The sequence below is a fragment of the Etheostoma spectabile genome, chromosome 16 (genome assembly GCF_008692095.1).
Source record: "Etheostoma spectabile isolate EspeVRDwgs_2016 chromosome 16, UIUC_Espe_1.0, whole genome shotgun sequence".
Classification (NCBI taxonomy): domain Eukaryota; kingdom Metazoa; phylum Chordata; class Actinopteri; order Perciformes; family Percidae; genus Etheostoma; species Etheostoma spectabile.
In genome coordinates this window covers 15166370-15179886 of record NC_045748.1, presented here as the reverse complement: position 1 = coordinate 15179886, position 13517 = coordinate 15166370, and the positions used below count along the sequence as shown (strand labels likewise).

Below are 13517 nucleotides of genomic sequence, written 5' to 3'. Positions count from 1 at the left end.
TGTGTGTGTGTGTGTGTGTGTGTGTGCACCTGTGGATTTGAGGGAATGTCTATAATCAGGTTAATAGGAACAGGAAATGGAGCTTCTCTGAGAGTTGGAGAGGGGCAACAGAGGAAGTACAGAAATGAGCAAGGGAGAAACAGGGGGGATTATATTTCTTGGCTGGAATTCCAGTATATGACTTTGCAGGTCTGGTTCTCTGTGTCTTTGTCTATCTCTCTTTACCAGAGGGTAATGTAAGAAGGCATAATCTTTTATGATATATGGGATCAACATCTAAACATGACTGGATGATGACTGGCAGCTTTATGTTTTTACATGTGAGAACTCTGTTTATAAGAAAGCTGTGAGAGGGGCTGTTAACAGACCTGATTGCATGCAATTCATGCGTCTAGGCCTCCTTGAGTTATGGCCTACATACATATACTGATCCTTGTTTGTATTGCTCTCCCTATCTGTCTACCAAGCATGTCCTGTCAACATGAGACAGGAGACTACACCACACAATGTGAGGTTGATGAGAATGTCAATGTTAGTTTTGCAATTATTTGGTCATAAACCAAAGCAGGCCTAAAACACAAATTGATAATTTGACTTGATGAAGGTGCAACTTGATGAAAAGTTAGGGGATCACCAAAGTTATTAAATTTCATCACAAGGGGAATGTTAATGTCTGCACAAAATGTTAAAGCAATCCATCCAATAGTTGTTGAGATATTTCAGACTGGACCAAAGACGGACTGAACAACAGCAACCTTGAGCTGCACCACTAGCGTGGCTAAAAGGACTATAATTACTTTGGTGGCACAATCCAGACTCCATATGGCCGCTCTCTATTGCCTTTGGGTCAGACACATTAGCTACAAAGCATGATCATCAAACAAATAGCTGCTTTTTATTTGTGTCTCCATGTATGTGGTCTGTGTCTGCATGTTCTTTTTTTAATCCCACTCTTCGTTTGGTCCTGTGCTGCACTCCCTCACAACTATGGGAATTGAATAAATTATACTGGAGGAATTCCCTATGACTGTTGACATAAAGAGTCTCATTGTAGCACATGCACAATGAGACATGGATAGATTTATATCGAGCCTCTGTGATATATACTCAGCTCCGTAACAGACGGACGTAGACTGTCCAGAGTGCAGAGAAGAAGCCATTGTCTTGGAGGTCAGACTGGACTCTGACCATAGTACTTCACATTCATGTTTGAAATTCCTCCAGTGTCCTCCAAAATGACTCTGTCTGTGTGTGATATGGTTCACACAGTTCATGCCTCATATTGGTATACCATCTCTCTATATTTTTGAAATCATTAAAATTAAATAAATATTGTGACTAAATTTTCCAAATGTCTATTTATTGAGTTATCTATTACTAGATCTGTTCATTTTTCATTTCCGGGTTGCATCTTAAATGTTTATGAATATTTATTAAGAATGTTTGTCTATGCCGACCTTCAAATCAATAACATGGCTTTCTTATGTGAGAAAATGAACTCACAAGTCTCTTATTTTAGGACTGGATTATTTATTTATTAATCCCTGGAGAGCAGTACAGTCAAGCAGTTCTCGCTAACTTTATTCTGCTTAGTAACAGTCTCTGGCACTCTGTATAACCTTTTATTTGCTTATGTCCTTGCAGTGCTGTTGCCATGTGTGCTGTCGTTCAACGTGGACCAGAAAAATAGTTTGTCGTTCAGCGGTCCACTGGAAGACATGTTTGGCTACACTGTCCAGCAGTTTGAAAACAGTGAAGGGAAATGGTGAGTTTCATCAACATGTATCATCTTTCACCGCTACACCATTTCCACCTCATGTTACAGATGCAACTTGATGTTTGGAGACACAAAGTTCATTTTCATCCACCAGTGTTTATGTGCATTTCAATTTGCAATTAAAAAAAGAAAAATTATGTTAGAAATTCAAAATAAGTTTTGTCAATAGAAGCAAACTTCGACAAAGTGCAACGGTATAAGACTCTCACTTACCCTTGTCATTGGTATGTGACTACCACAATTTCAAAATTGTTTCCATAGTTCAAGGTTTGAATTACGTCATCACGTTGCACACTCTTCTTCAGCAATGGTTTGATGGCAGCTAACTGGAGAATTAGCCCCCAACTCCTAATATTTGCATAATGGTAGTGGATGATTAATCATTTCCTTATTTGGTTAAAATTTACATTACATTTGGCCGTAAACTTGACTACAAGGTGCAGATGAAGTGATCTTTTATGTTGCTTCATAAACCCGTACCTCTGCTCTGGTGGTCCTCACAATTCGTTTAAGGAAAATCTGCTAAGCATTGTTTAAGAGAGACCGAGCCAAAAAGGTTCCCGCTTAAGAACATTTTATTTTACAGAGTTCAGTTTAATTGAAATCCTCAAAATAACAAAAGTGAAAACCTTCAATTACCTGTAAAACTAAGTGAATGAGAGTGCACCAGCTGCTGCTGTAATGAGGCTCCTTGCCTTTACTACTCTTGCTGTTAACCGTAAACAGCCCACCAGAGTATCCACAGGCCAAGCCTGTAAATACACCGAAACCAAGCATCTGTGGCTCCTTGCTAAACTGTCTGGGAGCCCATTTTTAAAAACCATGTTAAATGCTTTTAGAGTGTGGTTAATGGCTCCGTGTCTCTACATCTCTCCTTCAGTTACTCCAGTCTTTATTTCCCAGGTTGCTTCTCTCCAACCTGTTGAAACACCACTGCTGATTCGTTCACGCATAGCTGTACCTGATGCTGTTTTTCCAGTAATGATCTTATCAAGCTCATATGAGATCAGTTACATGATTCATTCACCGCTAATCAGTGGAGCCAGCTGTGACTGGACTTTCACACTGTTCCCTGAAAACACATTAGGTCTTTTGCATCTCCAGATAGCACTATTTTGTTGCAGTTCATAGCAAAGTGTTAGCCAAAGAAGTCCAACAGATAAGGGCCTGATTTAAAAAGTTGAACCTGAGAAACAACATGGGCAGGCAGAGATCTGAGGAGTGGACGAGAACAGATGAAAGAAAGAAAGTAAAGAGTGAAAACACGCTGTATAAAGTTTTAAGGAAATGAGGAGGAGGGCCAAAACAAGTAGAGATGTTATGTAGCCCTCAGTGCATCCATGTGGGAGAATATCATGGAGGAGAAATTTGGCAGTCCTGAGGTGATGTAAGATACAAATTGCCACAACTGGGAGGTGATTGATTAGTCTCAGATGTCTCCTCCAGACCCCCACCCTTAAGCTCTTCAGTGCCCCTCCGCAGTGCTGAAAGCTGAATCAGCTGCACAGAGAACGCTCGGTTACGTTGCAACCTTGGTTCTCTGAGTGAAGAGACTATCTCTCCACCCAGACATATGGAATATGTAACAGTGGAGAGATAGTCTTGATACAATAGAGAACATTTACTCCGCTCTAGTTTCTAATACAGTAACTTTTCTCACAAGTCAACTAACTATGCTGCCAAAAGATCTCTTTCTACAAACAAATTAGTGCTAATTAGCAAATGTTAGCATGCAAACAAGAACATTGTTGCTTGTTTATTTAGAAAAGTCATATCAAACTAACAAAATATGCCAATGAGGTAAGAAGAAATCACTTTTGATGAGATCTATTTCTTTCCTTTCACTTCAAGACTTAAAGTTTGACAGATAGATAGTTGCTTTCTTTCCTTTTTTGGGAAGAGTTACATGAGATGATTGATAGCACTCTCCTATCTGTCTGTTAAATATGAAGCCACAGTCAAAAGACGGTTAGCCTGCATATAAGAGACAGATATGAACATAGCATCAATCTTCTTTTCTAACTCTTGGCAAGGCATTTTTTTTCCAAAATCTTGAACTATTTCTTTAAATCTAGTGAAACGTATTTGATGTATGTAAGCAACAAAATTTAAGAAACTCAAGACCTTCAAGTATTGGACCAGTTAGATTTTGACCTGATGTTGTTGCTAGATTAAAAATATTGCAAGTCTTTAGGGTTAATCCTCTGGGCACCATGAATGTCTGCACAAAACTTTATGCCAATCCATCAAATATTTGTTGAGATACTTCAGTCTGGACTAATGTGGTGGACCGACCAACCAAAATTGCTATCCATAGAGCCAAACTGCTTGTTTGGTTAAAAAAAATCAAGACCATTAACAATGAAACAAGTTTAATAAGCTGATGAAAATTATGCCTGACATGGTTATTTAGCTTGGATGAGAAACAGAAGATTTAAATAAGATAATATGACTTTCTTGAGCAGGAAAAACATTAAACTGACAAATCTGAGAAACAATCTGTAGTCATTGATTCAAACATATTAAACAATAAGTGTTTCCTCCTGTTGAGTATCCATCATAAATGAGTCAATAACGTTGTGGTGTTTCTCACAGACAGCTAACTGTGGACCGAGCAGAGAGTGTGTTGTTCCACTTTGTGTCTCGCTTTAGATGACCAGGGCCCATTAGAGTTCAGGAATGTTAATAAGCCTGAGTGTTCAGAGGAAGACAGATGACCGACTCTTTTTAGTTTACTGATAGAGCGACACAATGTTATGAAACTCACACATCAACATGTGCATATAACACAGGCAGGCATGCAGTTGTACATACTGTACAAACATGATTAGTACAGACCAGATACCCACACACACTGTGCAATGTACAATTCCACTGCACAAACCTGCAAACATCTGCAACATATCATGCATTAGTATGTAATGAGGTGAATAATGTTTTTTGTTTAATTAAGCTATTTCAGTTTCATACCATAATTTCAGGGTGATCATATAATAATATGATGCTACAGATTAGCCAATTATAATAAACTATAACAGCTTTATCAGACAATCGTAACCTGCTGTTAATGTTTCATTTAACTATGTAAGTATAATTAAGGCAAATCTAGAGTCATCGCTTCCACCCGGCCAACGCGTAATTTCTGCAATAACATTTGAATTGTGGTTGTAATCGCAATTGTAAAAAGTGTGATGCTGGTGTGTGGTTGTTGGCAGGATTTCTAACCAACCAATCCCAACTGTTCTTTATTTATTCAGGGTTTTGATTGGATCGCCACTGTCGGGCCAGCCAGCTAAACGGACAGGAGACGTCTACAAGTGTCCTGTGGGGAGGGGGGACAACACATGTGTCAAACTGGAGTTGCCTAGTAAGAATATTCTTTGTGTGTGTGTGTGTGTGTGTGTGTGTGTGTGTGTGTGTGTGTGTGTGTGTGTGTCTGTGTGTGTGTGTGTGTGTGTGCTGAAACAAATAGCCAATTGATTAATGAATAGATCAAAATGTCAAACGTTTTCTGTCTCAAGCTTCTCAAATGTGATGAATTTGTTGCTTTTTTCAGTTTTATTTTCGTAAATTTAATATCTTTGGGTTTTGGAATGTTGGTTGGACCAAAGAAGACATTTGAGGACATCCCCTTAGGCCTTGACCGAGAACATAATTGGGAGATTCTGTGACTATATTGTGTGTAATTGTAATTTTGTGTGTTTAAGTCTACTGCTTGTTGGAATGGGTCTTGTGGGGAGGAAGTGAGGCCCATTAGAGCAGGAAGACAGTAAATAAACAAGGTTTTAATGTTTCATCCTTCCAATTATATCTTAATTAAACAGATAAACACAAATTAGCTCCCGGTCAGCAGCCTGCAAACCCTGTGTGTCAACACCGGAGGACTAGTGTGTACAGTAGATCTGCACACCAACTCTCAGCTCAGCATTTATTACTTTTCAACACAGCTGTACACGCCTTAGAATTATCAGGAGTTAGCGTTCTCCTCCTTATGTCAAATTGTTGGTTTTAAGTGCTGATTATTTACATTTGGGGCTGGAAATGATACTCCTTCACTCGCTAGAGGAGAGTGCAGTGTTTGCTGTTTTATTTTGGATGAATTATGCAGGCAAGGTCTAAATCTCAAAAGTCCAGTTCCACTGGGAATCGCTGGGAGTGCTTTCCATGACGGCACCTACAACGGTGCTTTTTTTTAATTTAAAGTGAAACTAGTTTTTAAAAACTTGGTTTTTACCTTGGACAAAGACAGCCCAGCAGGAAGGGTTCATCATGTTGATGTGTCACTGGAGAAAAGGGCTTGTTAGTCACATGCAAGTCTGATCCCTGCAGAGTCATTTCAGTCTATGCCCACTGACAACGCCCTAGTCTGTCTCCATAACTAGGTTTGCATTATTTCAGCACAGGAGAGAGATATGCCAAGCCAAAATGAGCAAAGAAATGTGTGTGGTTTTCGTGTTGTTATTCTTAATTACGGTTCCATCCGACCAATAAAATTGAAAGGGGGTTATGCCAGGGCAATTATGTGTTATGAAATAATGGCAAGAGACTCCCAACAGCTGTCATTTGTCGAGATGTCTGCTAAACTAATATGTTCACATTCTGTTTGGAAAATTTAACCCATTTGGCAAAGAATAAATGTAAACTGTTGGCTGAATACTATTGCAAATTCAGGCTGCAGTCTTTCAGGCTGCAGAACTACTCAACAGTGATGACTTCTTAATATACTGATCTTAGAATTGTGAAATATCAGATAAAAATATAAAACACACAAAACAATATTTTTAAGCTGTAGTAGTTTGTATGTAACTTAAATGCTGCATTTACATTTTGTTTGTCTATACTGTCCTAATTAAAAGTAGCAAAGCCAAGTAAACGCCCTGCAGTCATCAAGTAAAAAGGACAAAAGTATTAGCATAAAAATATACTACCAATATACTACCTTGGTACTTATAAAATAAGTACTTATAAAATAAGTACCAAGAGTAAAATTACTCTTTATGCCCAAGTGGTTTAATGGTTTAAATTTAAGAATATTGCACATTAATAATAGATTATAAGTATTGATGCATTGATGTGATCACCACTTTAGTATTACAGCTTGTAAAGGTGGAGCTAATATGATTAATTTAAATCCTGTTGGATGGCTTGTGAATTCCCCCCAGGGATCAATAATGTCTCATATCATCTTAACCTGTAATAATACATCGTCATTTATTTGTTGATTATATTTTATGTAATTATCTGAATCGGCAAAGATAATTAAGTAATTAATGAATGTAGCGAAGTAAAAAGTGCAACATTTCCCTCAGTACTGAAGTAATGTAGTATAAAGTAGCAGAAAATGGAAAATATTTAGAAAACACAAGGACCTTTAAAAATCTGAGTACATGTATTAGTCACTTTGCGCCGCTGGCAATTCATAGCCAGCACCTAAAGAAAAATCACTGGTTATAATGGTGATATATTTTAGCAAAAGCCACGATAGCATTTGACCTGCAGCTTTCTTTGATTGTCAAGAGGTCATTTCAGACCAAGAAGGATTGTGTGATGAGTCTGATTTGTTCTGATAGCTATCTGGGGTTCACAGTTCACTGAGGACAAAGTATGTATTCTTCTCTGCAGCTCCACAAAGCTGCTTTCAGTCCCACGTGGACAAATCATGAGGTGCAAGATCTTAGTCCATGTCACTCATTGTATCAGACACAGTAGTTAAAAAAAGGAAATGTTACTTTACAAACCACCCTATGTTCACATCAAAGTTTAAGGATGTTTAATGTGCATCTAAAAGATATATCATGCACACCAGGAAACCCACAAATTCACAACTCATGTCAATAAAGTACAATGGTTTTGTTAGCACAGTAATAAAACTTTCAGGCAGCAGTGTCCGAGAAACGACAGGCAAAAGGAATCTAAAAAACAGGCAATGGTCAAAAATCCAAGGGAAGCAGGTACTCAGGTGAACAGGAAACAGGGAAAAGAACGCTCGGGGGCTGCACACTAGGAAAACAGACGAGGAGTAAAGGAAAATACTGAGCTTAAATACACAAGACGGGGGAGACAAAGAGACACAGGTGCAACGCATAGGGGCAAGGGCAGGTTATCAGACAGGCGGGAAGGAGAACTAAGACCAGGAATACAAGGGTCCTGAAATGAGACGAGATGGTAGTTTCAAAATAAAACATGAAATGAAACATGAAACAAACTAAAAACAAAAATTTGACACAGGGACGAGACATGCCAAAACACGTGTTAGAGTAATAAAAATAACGTTTAATACTGTTTTCTCTTGTTTAGTATTCTTTTGTTAGCATGAAGACAGGAAATAGATGAGGGATACAAGGAGAGAACAGGAGTCTGTATTCACACAGAGATGAAGAATAGGGCTCAACATGAGTCATTAAAGGTCATTACGCCACACTATTAACAATTAACTAAAAGTTTTGTTGCATGTCATTTCCAATGAGAGTTCATGCCTGCCTGCCTGCTAATGAGCAGTGGTGGAATGTAACTACGTACATTTACTTAAGTACTGTACTTAAGTACAAACTCGAGGTACTTGTACTTTCCTTGAGTCTGCCACTCTCTACTTCTAAATGTTGTGCTTTTTACTCCACTACATTATTCTGGCAGCTTTAGTTACTAGTTCCTTTACAAATTAAAATGTTGGCACAAAAAACACATTTAGTTTATAAAATCTGATGTTGTATTATAAATTAAACTACCCAACAATATACAAGCCTACAAGACAAGCTGAAATGATTAGCAGATTTAGTTGATTAACTGTTTGGATCGTTTCCAGTTTCTAAAATGTGATTGTTTTAATACTTTAAGGACATTTTCCTGATTATACTTACATACTTTTACTTAAGTAACATTTTCAATGCAGGATTTTGTCTTGTAACAGAGTAATTTTTGAATGTGGTATTAGTGCTTTTACTTAACTAAATGTCGTGGTTTTGAGTTTCTGGTTTTGAGTTTCTGTCTCCTGTCTAGTTTTGTCTTTTCTTGTCTGGTTTTATTTCCTGTCTTGTGTTTTCTGTCCTGCCTGTTTTGTGTTTATTCCTGTGGTTCCTTTTCTTCTTCTTTTTTGGCTAATGTTGCATGTACCTTAATTTAATAAATATTGAAGCTCTTCAACTGCCATCTCATCTCTGCATTTGAGTGCAACAGTTTCTGCCAAGTGTAACACTAAAAGATCTGAATACTTCTTCCACCACTGCTTATAAAAATCAGAAATGGTTAAATATCCAAATATCCTGATGGGGATTGTAAAAGAGCTTGATTCAAAATGGAATTGACATGTGAATGAGTTTGAAAATGTGAAATAAAAAGTAAAGCATATCCAAAGCATTAACAAGTTGAAGCGTTTGTCATAACATGCTAATTTTAACCACATGTTATGATTGCGCAATGATTTTAATCTTCTATTTCTTCTTCACCAAAACTTGGATGTTTGTCAACAAAACATTTTGTTTTGTGCGCTGCATTTTTTATTAATTGACATAAGCCAAACACGGAGGTAAAGTAATCAAACAGAAATGCTAAATTTAACCACATGCCAGTGGCTATTACATCTTCAGGGGGTAGACGGAAGTTAGGCAGGAGGGTGAGGCCGCTCTCTTCCTTTGGGAAAATACAGAAGGAGAATTTGTCCAGCTGTTCTTCCTCTGTGCTGCTCTCTGTTTATCTCACTCTGTTTATTCATCCATATTTTTCTTTAGAAAACACAACAGTTCCCAACTTACATGAAGTCAAGGAGAATATGACCATGGGAACCACGCTGGTGACCAATCCCAACGGAGGATTTCTGGTAAGGGGGAAGATGCTCTTTATAGTGTACAGTGTATGAAAGTGCTCTATCCTATATTTCACACACAAAAGTAGGACTGAACTTTGCATGTTTTCTGCAAGAAATTGGGCAGCAAGTATATATTCACTAGCCCTTAGAACTTAGGTCTCTATGGAAACAGTAAACTTGTCCCTCCCATGTTTCTCAGTGAGGCTGTAGGGTCTGGGAATCAACTGTTTAAGTGCTGAAATGTATATACTGTACAGTGGTAGTATGTAGGAGGTGGCGACGCAAATTCCATCTTATGCTATGAACTCCTATGAATTCCTTTGTGCATGATTATGAGATTAGGAGGGTGTGAAAATGACAAAATAGACTAATCGTCAATACATACAGTATGTATTTATACAACTTGACATTTGCTCCAAGCAAATATAATGTTGGACTGTGAGGCAGATCCTGCACAGCTGCAAGTGTAACTAAAGGGCCGACCCTTTAACCCAGTTGTAACACTTAAAGTGGTAAATATGAGTGCTAACGTTTCTCTTGCCTGTGTTTTTACGCTGTAATTCAACACCCATCAGAGTTCATGAAAAACTTGGCAATTTGAGCACATCAAAAGTCCCAGACTGAGTGAAAAGCTAACAGGATTAAGTAGTAGCATACTTGTTTTATGACTTTTATTTTGAAGGCTAGATGGGTTATATCATCTGATTTCTTTCTAATGGCATCCCATCAGCCTCAGTTTTTAATTTGGGTTTATTGCTAAATAACATGTTAGCATTGTTATTGTGTGTGTGCATATCTGGGCTAAAGTACAGGCTCACAGAGCTGCTAGCATGGCAATAGACTCTTAGTCATGTTCTTGTACAAGTCCATTATTCCTCCTAAAGTGAGGAAAGCGCTGTGGTTGTGGAGCATGCAGGGAAATCTAAGGAAACAAAGCTGAAATATTAATAGATGTTATTTAGTTTTCCAGTCATTGTTAGTAATTGTAAAGCCCTACTTCCTTGCAGGCTCACTTTCTCCTTTTTCCTCTTCTCTTTTTCTCTCTGGAGAAGTACAGTCTGATATATGGGGTTTTTAATAGTCTCTGCGTAATCCTCAATTTGAGTAGTTCTTTCCTTTTGGTTTCTGTTCTCAGTAGTCCTGAACCTCTTCTCACCCATGACCTCATACTGGTGGTAAGCTAACCAGTCACAGCCTGTAAGTTTCTCAAGCAACTAGAGTCACAGTTTGTTTGTACGTGTGTGTCCTGTCTCCACAGGCCTGTGGTCCTCAGTATGGCTACATGTGCGGCCAGCAGCAGTACATCTCAGGAGTTTGTGCGAACGTCAGTGATTCCTTCCAGATTCTCAACTCTGTGGCACCGGCCGTGCAAGGTACGCAGGCTGATGAAACAAGTCACACACTTACTTTTACTGTAGACGTGACGGCATCTGCACGGATTGCCTGTCAGGAATAAGAGATTCTAATCTATTCCTAACAGTAGTACCACCCAAGACCCTGACATCAAACTCCCCCTCCCTCAGCAAAGAGGGAGATTAGAGCATTCTTCTTAATGTAAACTTGTCAGCGACCCCCATCCCTCTCTAGACCGGCCCAGCCCAGCTCTTCTGCCGCATTGTATGCCCAAGTTAGGAGACAGTTTACTGGGCCTGCACTCAGTTTCCCAGGAAGGAAACAGCCTAGAAAGAACTGGAGAGTAAACAGTCTACAGTCAGTTTTTTCTTTCTCTGATTCTTCCAGTATAACTTTCTCTGCCATTCCTTTAACAGAAACAAAGTCATATGCAGACTGATCATATTGTGCAGCAAAAAAAAGAATTTACATGTCCCAGGTTTTAAACATACTGAATTAAAGTAAGAACTGACAGATTATAAGAGATTGAGCATTTGGTGACTTTTTTGCTTTCATGACTCATGAGGCAACCTAACTGAATGTTTTAGGTTTCTGCATGTAAGTATAATGATGGGGGAATTAGCCCCTTTTAGGCAAACTAAATGTCTATGGGATCAGTAGTAAGGAAATACAACTTTGAAATTGTGAAAGACGTGGCATGTTGTACTTCTTAACCTTGCATTGTTATTCTCATAATATCCTCGTCCTACATTAGTGGTATAACATGTGAAATAGTGAGCTTTTATAATTAAATATATTCCTTTAAAAGACCTAAAATCACCCAATAATTAAATAAAAAGGAAACAGATGAGGGTAAACCAACAAAAAGCTTTTTTACATAAAATTTCCTATTCTATTAATAATCTTGCAACCCCCTAAGATTTAACCTCCAACCCCCAGGTTGGGAACTGCTGCTTTTCATTATTACATTTTGATTGGAAGCTACTGTGTATCTGTTGTGGGCACAGATTAACACTGAGGGAACCAAATGTGTTGCATCATCTAATTTCTTTCTTTGGAGTGAAATTAGCAATTTTAGTGAGATCAGACGACTCTTTTTGTAAAAGTTTGAAAATAAAAAAACATAAAATAAGATAATGCCAATCTCCTGTAACTGCATGCGGAGAAATCCAAAACCAAACTTACCATAACATTAATAACTGTTCTGTCTTTCCAGAGTGTGCAAAGGAGTTGGACATTGTCATAGTTCTGGATGGATCTAACAGTATCTACCCCTGGACCAGTATCATCGATTTCCTGCTACGTTTCATCAAGAAAATTGATATTGGACCTCAGCTCTCACAGGTCAGTTGCATGAATTCAGCATTAACAAACTCTTTTTGAGAAGTTTTAAAAGAATCTCCTATTGAAAAAAAAATATTTTTTTGTCTTAAACAAATGGGTGCACTCAGGTTGTGGAATCAAACATGGATGGATAAAATGATTATGTAATATTAGACTGACAGAAAAAGAATGAATGAAGAAATACACTCTTTTCTGCCAACTCAATTTTTCACATTATATTATAGTTGATGACTTAAGTGGCCTCCATTATGGAATTTTCCACATGGTGCCAACAATGAGAATCATTGTAATAGGGCCTTCATAAAGCATATTTTATGAACTGAAGCCTTTTTAGTCTTTAAAGTATTTTACGCCTTTGCCTTAGTAAGTTATACCTTGAGTTTATTTCTGTCCACTTGGATCATTCCTCGAATGGGTGGTTAGTTTTTATTATGGTTGCATTGATCTGGCTTGGAGCTTGTGGAGTTTTCCAGAGGGAAACACTGGAAAGTCTTCTCACTCCGGAGCCTGGAGGTTGTAAGTCACATCTTCCATGGCTGCTGAAGTCCTCTGCTTTCTGTATAAAGAACATTGTGTCATGTCAACCCCACCAGACCCAACCACATCCTCAGCAGACTGTGGAAGGGGAAGCAGAGAAGAGACAAACATAGGAGGAATGAAAAGGAAAAATAATTTTTAATGTAGCATAATGTTTATGAGAATGTGTGTGTGTGTGTGTGTGTGTGTGTGTGTGTGTTTTCCAGGTGGGGATAGTGTCCTATGGTGAGACTGTGACTCACCGTGTCAACCTGAGCCAGTTTGATAACCAGCAAAATCTTCTGGATTTTGTTAATGAACTTCCTCAGCAGACCGGCTTCAAGACCATGACTTTTCTGGGCATCGATACTGCCAGGTACTCAACATTAACCCCTAACCCCCTCATGTGGGTGAGCCTGGCAGAGCTGGGCCCAGCGCTTTTGATTAAGGCATCATGGTCTGGCAAGGTTTAACCCTCTGAGGTCTAAGGACATTGTCACATATCTTCTTAAATTAACCTTTTAGGGTATTTGCATTGAACTGATCCCCATGTGTTTCATACCAAAATGTTCAGAACAAACCCAGCTTTCCGTATTGTGAAGCCCACATTCTAGAGCAATGAGTTAAGAGATAATTTGGCCCTAAAGCCCAAACGTTGATGTTGGCTTTTTGAAAGTCCTCAAAACTCTTTTTAAAACAAATCTTAACTCATGATGTGTTGTACAA

General features: G+C 38.4%; 1 protein-coding gene across 1 annotated transcript in view; it reads left to right on the top strand.

The window, feature by feature from the left end:
* itga1 (integrin, alpha 1) overlaps window positions 1-13517 on the top strand; it is a 45610-nt gene that overhangs the window by 17577 nt on the left and 14516 nt on the right. Inside the window, exons 2-7 of the mRNA XM_032540410.1 lie at window positions 1645-1765; window positions 5035-5144; window positions 9502-9590; window positions 10837-10951; window positions 12148-12275; window positions 13019-13167. Of these exons, the coding sequence (XP_032396301.1) occupies window positions 1645-1765; window positions 5035-5144; window positions 9502-9590; window positions 10837-10951; window positions 12148-12275; window positions 13019-13167 (712 nt within the window). The remainder of the gene's footprint in view (window positions 1-1644; window positions 1766-5034; window positions 5145-9501; window positions 9591-10836; window positions 10952-12147; window positions 12276-13018; window positions 13168-13517) is intronic.